Source organism: Etheostoma spectabile, chromosome 1 (assembly GCF_008692095.1).
Source record: "Etheostoma spectabile isolate EspeVRDwgs_2016 chromosome 1, UIUC_Espe_1.0, whole genome shotgun sequence".
Classification (NCBI taxonomy): Eukaryota; Metazoa; Chordata; class Actinopteri; order Perciformes; family Percidae; genus Etheostoma; species Etheostoma spectabile.
Window position 1 is genome coordinate 2,064,345 of NC_045733.1, and position 13,156 is coordinate 2,077,500.

Consider the following 13,156-nt stretch of genomic DNA (forward strand, 5'->3'; position numbering starts at 1 on the left):
TCATCTATGACACCCTAACACAGTTTAGAAATGTATGTTCCTAAATAAAACGAATAAAGTCTCCCCTCTACTACATCATTTTCCTAGTTACACAAGCAAATTCAAAACCAAGTTTACAAGCACATTCACTGCCCTCCTTCCCCCTATTATGAAACACTTATTTACCAAAGGATCTCTTACACACATCTAATGCAATTCTCACAAGAACAATACAGTTGATTTAGACACTTTATTGATAAATGTAAAAATGTAAATGTATTACATTGATTTTGTTCATTTTTTCCATTGTTGACTGTCCTTACTCCCAGTACTTTACTGGCGCAAAATTTAGTAATGTACAGTCTTTGGCCTACAGGTGGTTTTGTGTGCACATTATGTCTTGAGAAATAACCCTTTAGAAAATCAATCTGCTGAAAATTTTAAATGCTTCATTCAAATGTTTGGATTTGCAGCTGCTCCTTATGTAGGATAATGAGATTAGATTACGGTCAATTGCTGTCATCTATTCAGATGTTCAATATGCATTTAGCTTTTTTGTTCAAACTCCAATTCCAATGCAGTTGGGACGTTGTGTAAAACATAAAAAAAAACAGAATACAATGATTTGCAAATAATTTTCAACCTATGTTCAATTAAATACAATGGTAAGATATTTAATGTTAAAACTGATCAACTTTTTTTTGTTGTTGCAATTATTCACTCATTTTCATTTGATGTTTGTCAGACCACAGCACACTTTTCCACTTTGTGTCAGTCCATCTCAGATGAGCTCAGGCCCAGATAAGCCTGCGGCATTTCTGCGTGTTGTTGATATGGCTTATGCTTTGCATGGTTAAGAGTTTTAGCTTGCACTTGTAGACAAACTGTGTTAATAGACAATGGTTTTCCAAAGTGTTCCTGAGCCCATTTCTTTTCACAAACAGGATCCTCAGTAGCGTGTGGAAGAACCATACACAGCCACAACAGCCTGGCACCACCTCCTCATGCTGGTCACAAGCCATGTCACACACTGCTGTGGGATGGCATCCCATTCTTCAACCATCATTTGTCGCAAGTCAGCCAACTTGGTTGTGTTGGTCACTCTGGCCCGAACAAGTTGCCAATCAGGCACCTGATTGACAGCATCTGGGAATATCAGAAGCTTAAAACAAGTTTCAATACCAACAGAAAAATAAGCTTTATAATAAGTTTGGCAATGGCAGAGATTTGGCATGTTTTTCCTGGGCACAACCCACAAAATCAGCGCTGCTGCTCATCCCAAAAATGCATGTTCCTTACAAATGGGGCAACATTTGAAAGGGAACTAAACAGGCTTTCCAATGGTATAAGAATGCCACAAAGAACCGTTACCACCGAGAAATGATCTACTGAAAACAAATTTCCTTACTTTTTGTGCTAGGTTTAGATACAGGATTGAAACCGTAGTGCATGCTCAGCATGAGAGTTATTTTCTAGTTCCCCCTCTTTTAGAACAATGCTTCCTCTTGTGGTGATTAGAGGACCTTGCAGAGGTAATGTTTCAAGTGGCTACGTCCAAAATGGACTACAATGTATGATGACAGTGCAAGATGTTCACTGAAAAATAGCAAATTTATTTTTAACCCTCGTGAGACCCGCGGGAGTGTTGGGATGTATAGCTAGTATGAAATGAAAGCAGAAGGCCTAAGCCAAGGTAGCCATGACATGTAGCTTGTGCTAACACTCCAAAGTTAGGCGGAATTTTGGTGAGGGGAAAACTGGCATGGCTATTTTCAAAGGGGTCCCTTGTCCCCTCACCTCAAGATATCAAAATGAAAACTGGTTCTAAGGGTACCCGTGACTCTCTCTTTTACTCCCATGCAGTATTAGTATTTTTACCTATTCTAAAATGGTCTATTTTAATATTTCTGCATACTGGGGTCCTTAAACTGTCATGGCATTACATAGATCAGGTATGGATAGAAAGCTGAGACTCTGGTGGATTTAATGAGTTGTACTCATGTGTGACAATCTAAGTCCCCATAGTAGCTATTTCATTGTAGCAAGACCATTCTCTGAAACTTGACCTCACTGTATGAAATGACCTGTTGGGACCTTTAGGATAATCACAGTCTCATGAAACTTTACAACCACAAACTAGAGACTTTGAGAATTCAGAGGATATATGGCTTTTAGGTATATTGGCAATAACGGAGGTTTCTCCGCAGTAAACAGAAATGCTTACCATGCAATTGCCAAAAAAATGAAAATCTCCAAATGTCAAAACTTGTTAAATAGCAAATCCCAGCATGAATTCTATGGTGTTCCTCAAGATCTTGGTCTTTTAATGTGTGTTTTGAAAGAAGAGAAGAAAAAAAAGATAATTTCTATAGTGGTAAAAATTGGTTAAATGTTGCACCAAATCTTTGTAACAAAAAGGTATAAAACTATGTTCTAAGCCCTTATACACTCTGGCATATACTGTTGACCTGACATCTCCCCATAAAGATCCCGTCCCTCCCACAAAAATGGTTCTGTGTGTGTGTCAAGAGGGTTAAAAACAACATAAGACACCTTCCTAAGACGGTACAAATACCGGTATTGCCCTGAGGCCCCTAGTAATTGTGCGGTTTGGTTCATTTGTCAACAGGGGCATGGTGTTCGATCATATGGTTGTGGTAACTTGTGTTAAAAGGTGTTTTTTCTTTGTCACTTGTCCCTCCTTTAGCGTGTGTGAAAGCCTTTACTGTTGGACAAAAAAATACTTTAGCAAAACAAGCACAGTTCAGTTCTTTATTATAGAGGAATAGAAAGGTGAGGAATTTGGCAGTGGATATACTTTCAGTGAACAGGTAAGCAGCCAAGTTAGGAATTTAGATTAGGTGACTGACATTTGTAATCATTATTACTGTAGTTGTTTTAACACCAGCTTCTTAATAGCCTTTAAGCAGCATTTACAGTGTTGCATCTTGAAAAAAGCTCAACTTGTTTGAAATTATATGATTTATCATTAATGCAAGGCACACAAATACTGCCACATTGCTTATAAAAAAACATTTGAAAAAAATGAAATCTCAATAAAAAAAGAATTTCCTGTTTTAGAATACCCAGTCTTCTAACTGAAGGGATCAGATAATAATGCAAGTGATGTTTTCTGATGCTTCATCTTCATGTCACTCCAACGCTCAAACTCCTGTCTTTCCCTGAAATTAAAAAGAAAATAATCGTATTTAGTATTTTGTGTAAAAATTGTTCCTTTATTGATTTACCTCAAACTCATACCTGTTACTCATGCATCGTCCTTTTAAGTACTTTTCTTCTGCCTTTTTTACTGGGATATTGTCCACCCCAGCTATGGCATAGGTGATTGCCTACACAGGAGGACAATAATCTCACAACACCTGTAGCACGTGAACTGTGAACTGCATTTTAGAAAAACCTACTGTAAGCTATAACTGGAAAATGACAACACAAACAAGTGCTGATGAAAGATTTAACTTACCTCAGGAAGAAGCACATCCAGGATAAAGGGGACATGTTCCATAAATGTCAACTTAGGTAGGCAAGGGGTGGCAGCCACAGCCGTTGCATAGAGCTCATTCAGGTACAAGTAGACCTGGTCCAACTGCTGGTCATCTGCCAGGTATATGTTCACCCCGGTTTTCCGGCTGGCACTCAGAAAGGAGTGAAGCCATCTGGACTGCTGCTGCCCATGGATCACAGCCTGTAAAGAGAGTGATAGAGAAATGGTCAGTTTATTCAACCAGGGACGGGTGCTCATCTTGCATGCCTTTTTTAGTGCTACATATGTTTTCTATAAAAAGGATTAACGGAACTTTGTTTGACGTTTTATTGTTTAAGAACATTAAAATCTCACTGAGAATGTTTATCTTGCACTTAACAGCAAAGACTCCAGTGCCAATTATAAAAGTAAATAACATCTATATTAGGGATGTAACGATTACCGGTGTAACAGTAAACCACGCTAGAAATGTTGATAGTAACAATTATCCTTTTCATTTTGTGTGGAAACCCTGTGTTTAATCCTTCCTAGCTTCATCGGAGGCCCCTGAAGTTGCCGCGCCGGCGCACTGTGCTCAGATAGGAGAAGGACAGAATGTTGCGGCTGTTCACTGACTTTTTTCCTTCTTCTTTCCCGTTTTCTGACCTGAAGTGATGTGGGTTGCCCAGAACGTAAATTAAAACTATTCTGTAGCTTGTTAAACTGTCATGGGTTTTACTGCCTCATTATCATTAATAAGTTCTGCTACTAAGCCCGACCGATAAACAATTTTTATGGCCAATACAATACAAATATTTGGCTATTTAAAAGTTTGATGTATCGACCGATACAAATATATTAAAAAAAAAAATCCAGGAACGCGTGACAAAACAGAAAAAAAACGATTTCCCTTACATTAGTTATTTGTAGTATTTATATGTTCTCACTAAAATAATAATTCGTTTTATTGTCACAACAGAACAGAGGAACATGAAAATATGTTATTTTTGATAAATGTTTGAAAATACAAACTTAAGACATAAAACTTAAAGTCCAGGGACCTTGTAGAGTGCCCTCTGGTGGACAAACTATGCAACACCAACACTCATAACATTGTTGACATAGCGTTTTTTTTTATATTCATTTATCAGACTTACTTGATTTTTTTTTTTTTAATTGGCCATTATAAATGGAGATACCAATGGTTACAATAGCTAAATGTTGATATTCAGGTTGTGTTTGCTAGCAACGTGCAATTGCCAGTAAACAGACTAGCCTGTGGAGCCACATGCTTAGTTATTAAAGATGTACTACACTGTTTGCTCCGTTATTGATATGTGTGCTGTAATAGATGTGGCTTATCCTCAGTTTATGTTACTGAGCAATACGTTACATTTGCGTTAATTCTTACAGAGAAATTGATGTAATTCTTAGTATGGTTTCTTGTTATATGCTGTAGGCTATAACATTTAGTTTTGGTAAGCAAAATTATTATTTGCTTATATTTCAGAAACACATCCAAATTCACATATAACGTCAAATACAACTTCATACACTTTATGTTGGAATTGTAAATAAATCTTCCTGGATCTCAAAGTCAGACATCTCTGGTTCAAGTTCTTACCGAACACTCTACAGCGGGCCAGTGTTTCAGTAGCCAGTTTTCAATAGTTTTTACAAGCCTATTGCCTATATTTTTGTAATATAATAAACAATGTTATACTTTTTGAAACAATTTCAGCTTTTTTCGCCCTATTAGTGCTTTCTGAACATGTTGAACACACTTTTAAAAATACCGTGATAACGAAAAACGTGGTAATTTTGGTCACTATAACTGTGAGGTTAAATTTTCATACCGCTAATCCATATCTAGACAAAATAGAATGTGTTTCTTATTACACAAAGTAATGAGAAAGACAAAGTAAAACATCCACTGGTATTGAGAACGTATTTGCTAATCCAAGAACTACAACAGCAACACAGCGCTACAATACAATAGGCCCTTTAAATCATACCAGAAGGTGTGCTTCCACCATGCGCTGCTTCACGATGAAATGTACGAGCTTCTCATTAGCACGGTTGTAGGCGGCAAGACTCCGGTCTGGCAGCAGCCTCTTTGGACTCCTACGGACCTTCTCCTGCTGTTTACTGAAGCTGTCCTCCTTAGGATCATCACACAGCGACTCCATCATTGCATCACTGGCAATGGTTAGTCTCTCTGAGGCTGCCTGCGGGTACTGCCTCCTAACTGGATAGCCTGGAGTAGGTAAGAAAGTAGTTAAGTAGAGCTACAGATGTACTCTCTTTAACTCCGCGGTTTCTAATATTCTGTGGTGCTGTGTTAATGAATGTTATTTAATGAAACTTACTCATGTCGTGAGCAAAGTACTCGATGAAGGAGCCAGAAAATGAGCCACAGGCTACACAGACAAAACATGATTAGAACTGCTAATAGTTCAGTGGTGTCAGAACAATACGGTTTAAACATAACGCATGTAAAAATCACTGTCCCTTATCCATTTCTGTATACTTACCTATCCGTATCCTGTAGTCTGTTATGAGCTCCAAGGACCACTCAATTGCAGAAGCATACTTTTCTTTGGCTTTACACTATAACAGAAATAAAAAGAAATATTTTCTGCCACTGTGTAAGGACTACACCAATTTTAGAAAGTTGGGTGTATAATTCATGAACAATTCTTACCACTAGCTCATTAGCTTCTTCACAGTCAAAAGGCTTAAGGGTTTTTAGAGCCACAGTAAACCTTCAAGAACACAAACATATAACTAAATACCAACGTTCTGATGTTTTGTTTAAATATCTTGATATGTGCAGCCAGGTTTAAAGACATCACAAAGGTGTTTTTCTGTTGTTTTTTTTACTACCACAACTACTTGCACAGAATGCCTGGACCACTTTCATTCATTGAATGTGCTGGCAATCCCCGACAGCCAGGTGTGGTGGACAAGATCACAAAATATGATCAGCAGAGACTCAATGGCCTTGGGATCCTCACAACTAATAGTGCTATATATTTTTTAAATGCAGAGGCATCAATCAACAAAGCAGTGAGAGAAAATGGATTTTGGTACCCTACCCTTTTTTGTGAATGATTGGATCATCAATGAACATGATACTGGCTTTTTTCTGCTTGCGGTTCACACTTTTTACCTGCAGAGAAAAATTGCACATATTTTAAACCATACATTTTTTTCCATGTTTTGCTATTTTGTAAAGTCTTGACCACAGGTCTTATTTTGGGTCAGCAATATTTCAGATTCCATAATGGTCTTTCATTTAATTTCCTCAGGGAATGTCATTTACCTCTCATGTGAATTTTGTGTTAGAGGTTAACTGTGTAGCTTTAACTTAGCATGGTGTTTATTAGTGCTAAACTGATTAGTCAAGCACTTGAAGATGAATGACAGTAAACCGATTAACACTCACTTGTTAAGAAAATTGTTTAAGTCAGTCATTATGCAATGGCAAAAATCACCTTGTTCCATCTAAAAAACTATGCTTATGAGAAATCAATCGTCCACACAGGTTGCTGCACTCACCAAAGCAGGCCAAAACGGATAACATCTGAATTTGCACCACACAAACACTCCTTCTGTAATGGATGGAGGCTCTGAAAGACAAAAACAATTCCACTTGAAACAATTGTACAGTGTACACAAAATCCATACCAAATCTAGTCCTTGCAGAGGTTATTTGCATTCAGTCACTGCAATCTCACTCACTTTTGTCCACCTGCATCAAGAAACTTGGTAGCTCCTCCTCGTCCTCATCAGCACTTCTCTCATCTTCCTGGAAGGACAAAGATGGAAGCTGCTCCTCGTGGTGACTCAGCTCTATTGACAGATCTGAGGACATCAAAGATTGGTCTTCTGGGGAGGTGTGGGGTGTGGGAAGGGGGAGGGGCAGTAATGACACAGAATTAGAGCAGGTAATTTTGTCTTTAAAAATGTGAGCTTCTTTACAAGCAGCAGAAGCTACCCTAGCAAATATATTCCACACAGAATAGCATTCTTTGGATTGTGAGAGTGATGACCTCCTAAAATACATGCTGCCTCAACATTATAAAACATATTAAAATGACTTTGCATGACACAGACTTGAAGAATGTCATTGCATTGTTGTTTTTCATGTATTTTACCTTGATGCAAAACCAATTGGCCAACCGGGGAGAAAAATAAAATTGTAAGTTGAAGAAGACACTACCTTGCTCTGCTTCATCGGGCGTCTCCAGTTCAAATCTTGGTCTAGAGCGTTCAGACGACTGAGTAGTGGTGTCTTCTTGTAAAAACCCTGTCTCCACCTTCCGCGTCCTGCCTCGCTGGCACTTGGCTGGAAGACCGTTGGTTCTACTGCAGGTCTGTTTTTGCTCATTTTGCACCCTTTTTCTAACTTGTCTCGACTGGGAAGCATTAGCCCTTGTGCGTCTGGTTTGAGGTTTTAATTGGCAGCATGGTGAATCTACCTCTGATGTCTACAACAGAAACGATAAAGGAGTTTAGGAACGTCACTGAAATTGACTGTGTATGCTAAAAAATCTGTGGGCTCAAAATGCAAGAACCAATATCAGTAAAACTTTGATCAAACCTTTAACTGATTGGCGATGTTAGTGTACTCTTGCTCTGCTTCTTTTGTTCCAGGATGGGACCTTGAGATGTTGGACCAGGTGTCAGTGGAGGAGCTGTGGACTGGTGTGGAAGTCAGGCAAGCTTTTTGTGCCTGTCCCCTTCTTCTTTTTGGAGTACTTGGTAAGGAACTGGCAGTGGACTGGTTGACAATGGCAACATCACTGCCTGGCACAGCATTTGATTCCTCTGTGGCTTGAGATGAAACTGTGTCTGAAGTGACTTCCTCCGTTGGTATCTTTTTAGGTTGCTTTTTGCTTGTTTTCCGAGATCTACCTGAAAGATCATTCACAGATTTAGTGGACTCTCAAACACTTTTTGGTATTGCTTACAAGATTCAGAGTGTGAAATGATGATTACATGTTAGGTTACCTTTCATTTTTGTATGAGTCCATGTAGTCCCACTGTAGAGTTCACTGGATCATATGTCTACTGAAGTGTTAAGATGTGAAATGTCTTCACCAGGGAGTCTTCAGCACTGACAGCTGTGTGAGGAAGAGAGAGAGGGGCGGGTAACCAACCCATGTGTATGCCAATGAACCAACCTGTTTTTTAGTTTGATTATTGATTATCAGTTTTCCTCTGGGGCGAACGCTCTTACTGGGTGAGCTAGATGCCTCCCCCAATGAACCAACCTTCAACAATTGGGTACTACGGGGTTTGACGTCGGCCTACTTCCGCTTAAGAGTTGGGCCATGTTGGTTGACTTTAAGAAAATTGTCAAGTAAATTCGCGAAAATACGTAAATGCATGTCGCCACGGAAACGGGGTTCAGTACATGTTTTGAAAACCAACGCCTGCATACCAAACTAGCTAGCTAACGTTAGCTCATTACCATAAGCGCACTAACATTTGACTATCTGTCTAAACATATACAACAGTCCCTCACTTGATGAATTCGCCACATTTCTACAAGAAACGGGTTTCCCCAGAAGACCTAGCAGTTTTCTTCGCAATAAAAGTAACGTCACACTTGTATAAACACCATGCTAAAACCATCATAATATCAAGGTTAACATTTTCGTAATACACAAGCCCACAAGGTAACCTTAGTTGGACCGACACTGCAGCTGGCACGTTGCTAGCAAACAAAGCTGGAACATTATCCAGCTTGTTGATGTAGCTAACATGCTAAAATAGTAACGCTATCTAAACAAACGCACGCTAAAACAATCCCAGCAATGAAAGCAGCAGCAAAATTATTGCCAACGCACACTAACGCTAAAACAGAAAACGTGCATTGGGTTTGCACGGTTCCTAATGCGAATTAGTCACTGTTTACGTGCTAACACATTAACGTTACCCGTTCTATAAAGGCAGCTTAATTTAGCTAAACTAGGCACAATCATACATTTAGTGTCAATTGCCACATCCACGCCTACAAAATTAGAGCAGAACCCACAAGTGATCAACAAGTTTTACCTGAAAGAAAACGACATAGTAACTAATATAAACATAGCCATTTCGCTTTAAATCTTAAAGCCTTCTGTTTTGATAATTTAGTAGCTAGGCTTCATGTATCGTCGTCCATGCACATTCCCTGCTTGTTGTTTCAAACTGTAAAAAAGTGCCAAACAAGTGAAACAGCTTACGTTAGTGAAGCAAACATTTCACAACCACCACTAATATTTTTGTTGGTAATCGCGAAATCGAAACCAGCCATGTACCGCCACCTACTGCACCGGAGTGCGTAGATTAAATAAATTTGGCAACCAGGAGGTCTGGACACACCATTTATGTTGCATTAACCTACAAATAGTGATAATACATAAAGCACAAAATTGTTCTATGTTTTTACTGCTCTTTCCCTTCAACTGACAAAAGGCTTTTTCACAGCGGATATTTGAACTGGTCAGAGTAGGAAAGGCAAACATGCTTTATTCACAATACACTGCTGTGCCTGCATGGCTTTAGCAATAGCTTAACGACCACAGTAGAGGGCACTGTGTAACCAATCATAAACTAGGCTACTCTCTTCTACAATACCGTGGTTCTTATGCGACTTCATGCAGGTGTGTCTCCTCCATTACAAGAAGACAAAATTTATTGCAGAAATATTACTTCTCTTATATTGATTTATATTGATTTTACACTCTTACCTTTTCCTACAAACAAACTCAATTGGAAGACCAGCGAGTTGACCCATAGACTTGCCTTTTGACTGATGATTGCCGATCAGGCGGTCACCTTTCTAAAGGGCATGTGGGTCAAAAAAAAAAAGAAGTTGTTTCGACAGAGTCAGTTAACATTTTGAATGTTCAAAAATTAGAGACATCATGACACTGATTAATGGCCTGGTTTGTCTAAATCCAGGTCCAGTCGTTTCTGCTTATCCATCTTCTCCATCCACAGAGGTTTGAACTTATCCCACTTTATTAAAAAAAGAAAGTGTCCAGAGCCATATTCTGGATTTTATTAAGCCAATGTCCACTTGTCTATTTTACAGTAGCCTATCATGTCTCCCTAGATCACTAAAACCACGAGGCTACGAATCACTAATTCACTGAGAAAAGTCCTCCTCAGTGGTAACTAGTCCTGGAAGTGTCTCTTACATATTGTTGAGTTCAACGCACAATCTCATCAACCTAACAATATCCCACAATACAAAGCTCAATCTAAAAAGTCCAGTTTCCTCACTTCAGACAGGCAGCCGTCTAACTGCCACTCAGCTGGAACCTCTGGATGTGAATTGGCCTGTGGATGATAAGGGGCAGGGTGGCCCCGCCCTCATCCAGATGTGCGCCTCTCTCCTGTCTCCTCTCCTCAGTCCACTGCTGGCTTCAGCAGAGTGCGGAGCCTCGGGAAGTCAACAGGAGGGTAGCCTACGAATAGTAACAATTGGCCTATAAACAACAAGGAACTGACTCCATCAGCCGTGGTCAGCACCAGCCAGATCATAGGCTACTCGATCTATTACGACTTGTGACTTCATCGGGAGCCCATAACACGGAATTTGCCCCTGGGAGTGGGGGAGTTTGCTTTACCTGGCCAGCCTCAGACGCAGAGGCAGAGCTGATGGAGAGAGGCTGGGCTGAGTGCGATGCCAGTCCGGAGCACTGTTGAGCAGAAAGCCTCATTCATTCACCGCAGAGCACACTCTGCTGACCGGGAGCGGTCTGCCCTCTCGCACGACCTTTCGTGTTTCTTTTTTTAGAAGTCAGTCGAGAGCTTTTTTCAGTGCCAATAACGCGTGAACAAAAGAACCATTCAGGATTTTTGTGTGTTTCTTTTTTACGGAATGGGGATGTAATCGGTTTCCACAAGCATTTGGAAGTGGCGTGAGATTGCCTCCAGATTGAGAAGAGCAAACTGCAGTGGCGTGTTGTTAATTAAAATCGATCCGGTGGTCTCTTTTTGAATGTGAAGCATCAGCAGAGGTTCTTTCTCCTCTCCTCTCCTCTCCTCTCCTCTCCTCTCCTCTCCTCTCCTCTCCTCTCCTCCCCCTCTCACCTCCAACATGACTTCACTGTCGGGGACTAAGGAGAGGTCTGTGAGCAGCCGGAGCAGAAAATATGGGGTAGGTTATTCATTCCAGTAGCCGAGGGGTGGACACACCTCTGTTAGCCCATACGCCTAGTAAACATAAAAAAAAAACACTTATCATCCATTTAGTGATGCATGCACATTGCCTCACACTACACAGACCAACTATTTTAATTGAAAACCACAGTTTGCTCACCTTTTTCGGGGTGACATAAATATAAAAGTCATGAAAGCTCATTAGATTTTTGCTAATGCTGTTGATTGAGTGCTTTGGGAAGATCACATTACGCACACCACTGGTTATGGTGACACAACAGTGGCATAAATTTTCACTGATAGTTCTCCCACATATCTTAATTATCACTAAAGGATGACCAAGCTGCTACATCAGGTACTCACATCTGACACCTGTGTCACTGCCTACCTTCTACAGCCAAATTAACGTTAATTTATGACATAGGGTTGGCTCCCATTATACCTATCTTTTTACTTGGAGATGATTAAGCATCCCCATCTATCAGCCTGCTTGTTGCTTTCTTATTATAGCCCTTGTGAGGGATTAAAGCAGCAACAGTACCCAACCAGCCACCACATCAATGGGTCAGATCTCTGACTGGATTTACCTAGCCGCAAAATATCTAATTTTCAACTCTCTGCGGCTCATTTGATGTTCCCATGTGGCCGTGTGAATAAAGCATAATAACACAGGTCTCCACACGGAATCTGACATAATCCTATTTAGATGTAGAAGAAGCTTATAGAAGCATCCAATGTGTTGACTGCATTGACTTGGGTTGTAACACTTGGGTTGCTTTCTGTTTGTGTGTTTTAATTGTCTGACCATTAGATCTTTGCTAATCATAATTTAAAATCATTATTCATTGCCTATGTGTTATTGGCATGTGATACTGTGACTGTTTACTGTTTATTTAGTTAATGAGTTTCTTTCCATTTTTTCATTTGCTTTTGATTCTCTCCCATGAATTTCATAAATATACTAGTTTGTGAGCAGACCCACAAATGGTATCATTTGTTAAATTCAACGAAATAGGTAGCCTATTGAATTTAGTTAGCTTTGGTGGAAATAGTGAACACACATCATCATTTTGTTTTACAGGCAAAATGCAAATAGCTTGACTTTAAATTTACATGACACAAGACAAGTGCCCTTACCCCCTCCTTGTTATTTTATTCTCATCTCCATGCAACCTGTTGTGTCCACTGGGATGAGTGGATGTTGCACATCAATATAGCCTTTTTTAATGGAATTGCAATGTGGAATTCTTATTATTTACACCTGTGCTTTTCCAGCTATGACATGCCCAAATGTCTGCCATAAAGAAAGGAAAATCTTTCAAGTTTTCTTCTTTTTAAATTTATTTTTCCCCTGCAGATGCCGGACACATCCCCGACCAAATCTTCCTCCTTTTCCCCCGACACGTGGTACCGAAAGGCCTACGAGGAAAACACCCGCTCCGGCACACGCCCGGCCCCAGAGGGTGCCGGCTCCATGCCAAGCTCCACGGGCACCCCGTCGCCAGGCTCAGGAATCTCCTCACCAGGGTCCTT

At 40.0% G+C, this 13,156-nt stretch overlaps 2 protein-coding genes across 6 annotated transcripts in view; one reads left to right on the plus strand and one right to left on the minus strand.

The window, feature by feature from the left end:
- Nucleotides 1-2,737: 2,737 nt before the first annotated feature.
- Nucleotides 2,738-9,816, minus strand: si:dkey-127k13.1 (PWWP domain-containing DNA repair factor 3B). Of its 5 annotated transcripts, none has more exons than XM_032516719.1 (14): nt 9,697-9,816; nt 8,477-8,589; nt 8,067-8,380; nt 7,686-7,953; nt 7,205-7,351; nt 7,022-7,092; nt 6,559-6,632; nt 6,165-6,225; nt 5,995-6,070; nt 5,830-5,880; nt 5,476-5,717; nt 3,461-3,682; nt 3,241-3,329; nt 2,738-3,161 (listed from the first exon to the last, which is right to left on the minus strand). In XM_032516719.1, exons 2-14 carry the CDS (start codon nt 8,481-8,483, stop codon nt 3,074-3,076), a joined length of 1,710 nt encoding a protein of 569 aa, XP_032372610.1. In that variant the 5' UTR covers nt 8,484-8,589; nt 9,697-9,816; the 3' UTR covers nt 2,738-3,073. The 5 variants fall into 5 exon arrangements, with proteins under 5 accessions (XP_032372610.1, XP_032372636.1, XP_032372602.1 ...); XM_032516745.1 differs by having other exon boundaries at nt 7,205-7,348; nt 9,527-9,770; XM_032516711.1 differs by having other exon boundaries at nt 9,527-9,769.
- Nucleotides 9,817-10,887: 1,071 nt separating this feature from the next.
- kif26ba (kinesin family member 26Ba) overlaps nt 10,888-13,156 on the plus strand; it is an 89,583-nt gene continuing 87,314 nt past the window's right edge. The window contains 2 exon segments of the mRNA XM_032516687.1: nt 10,888-11,621; nt 12,981-13,156. The exon segment at nt 12,981-13,156 is cut by the window's right edge and continues 217 nt beyond it. Of these exon segments, the coding sequence (XP_032372578.1) occupies nt 11,562-11,621; nt 12,981-13,156 (236 nt within the window). The 5' untranslated portion in view covers nt 10,888-11,561.

Coding starts and splice junctions, on each gene's coding strand:
- si:dkey-127k13.1 (XM_032516719.1), bottom strand. Junction 7,954..8,066: donor ACATCGCCAATCAGTTAAAG/GTTTGATCAAAG, acceptor TTTCTGTTGTAG/ACATCAGAGGTAGATTCACC. Junction 5,718..5,829: donor GTACTTTGCTCACGACATGA/GTAAGTTTCATT, acceptor TACCTACTCCAG/GCTATCCAGTTAGGAGGCAG.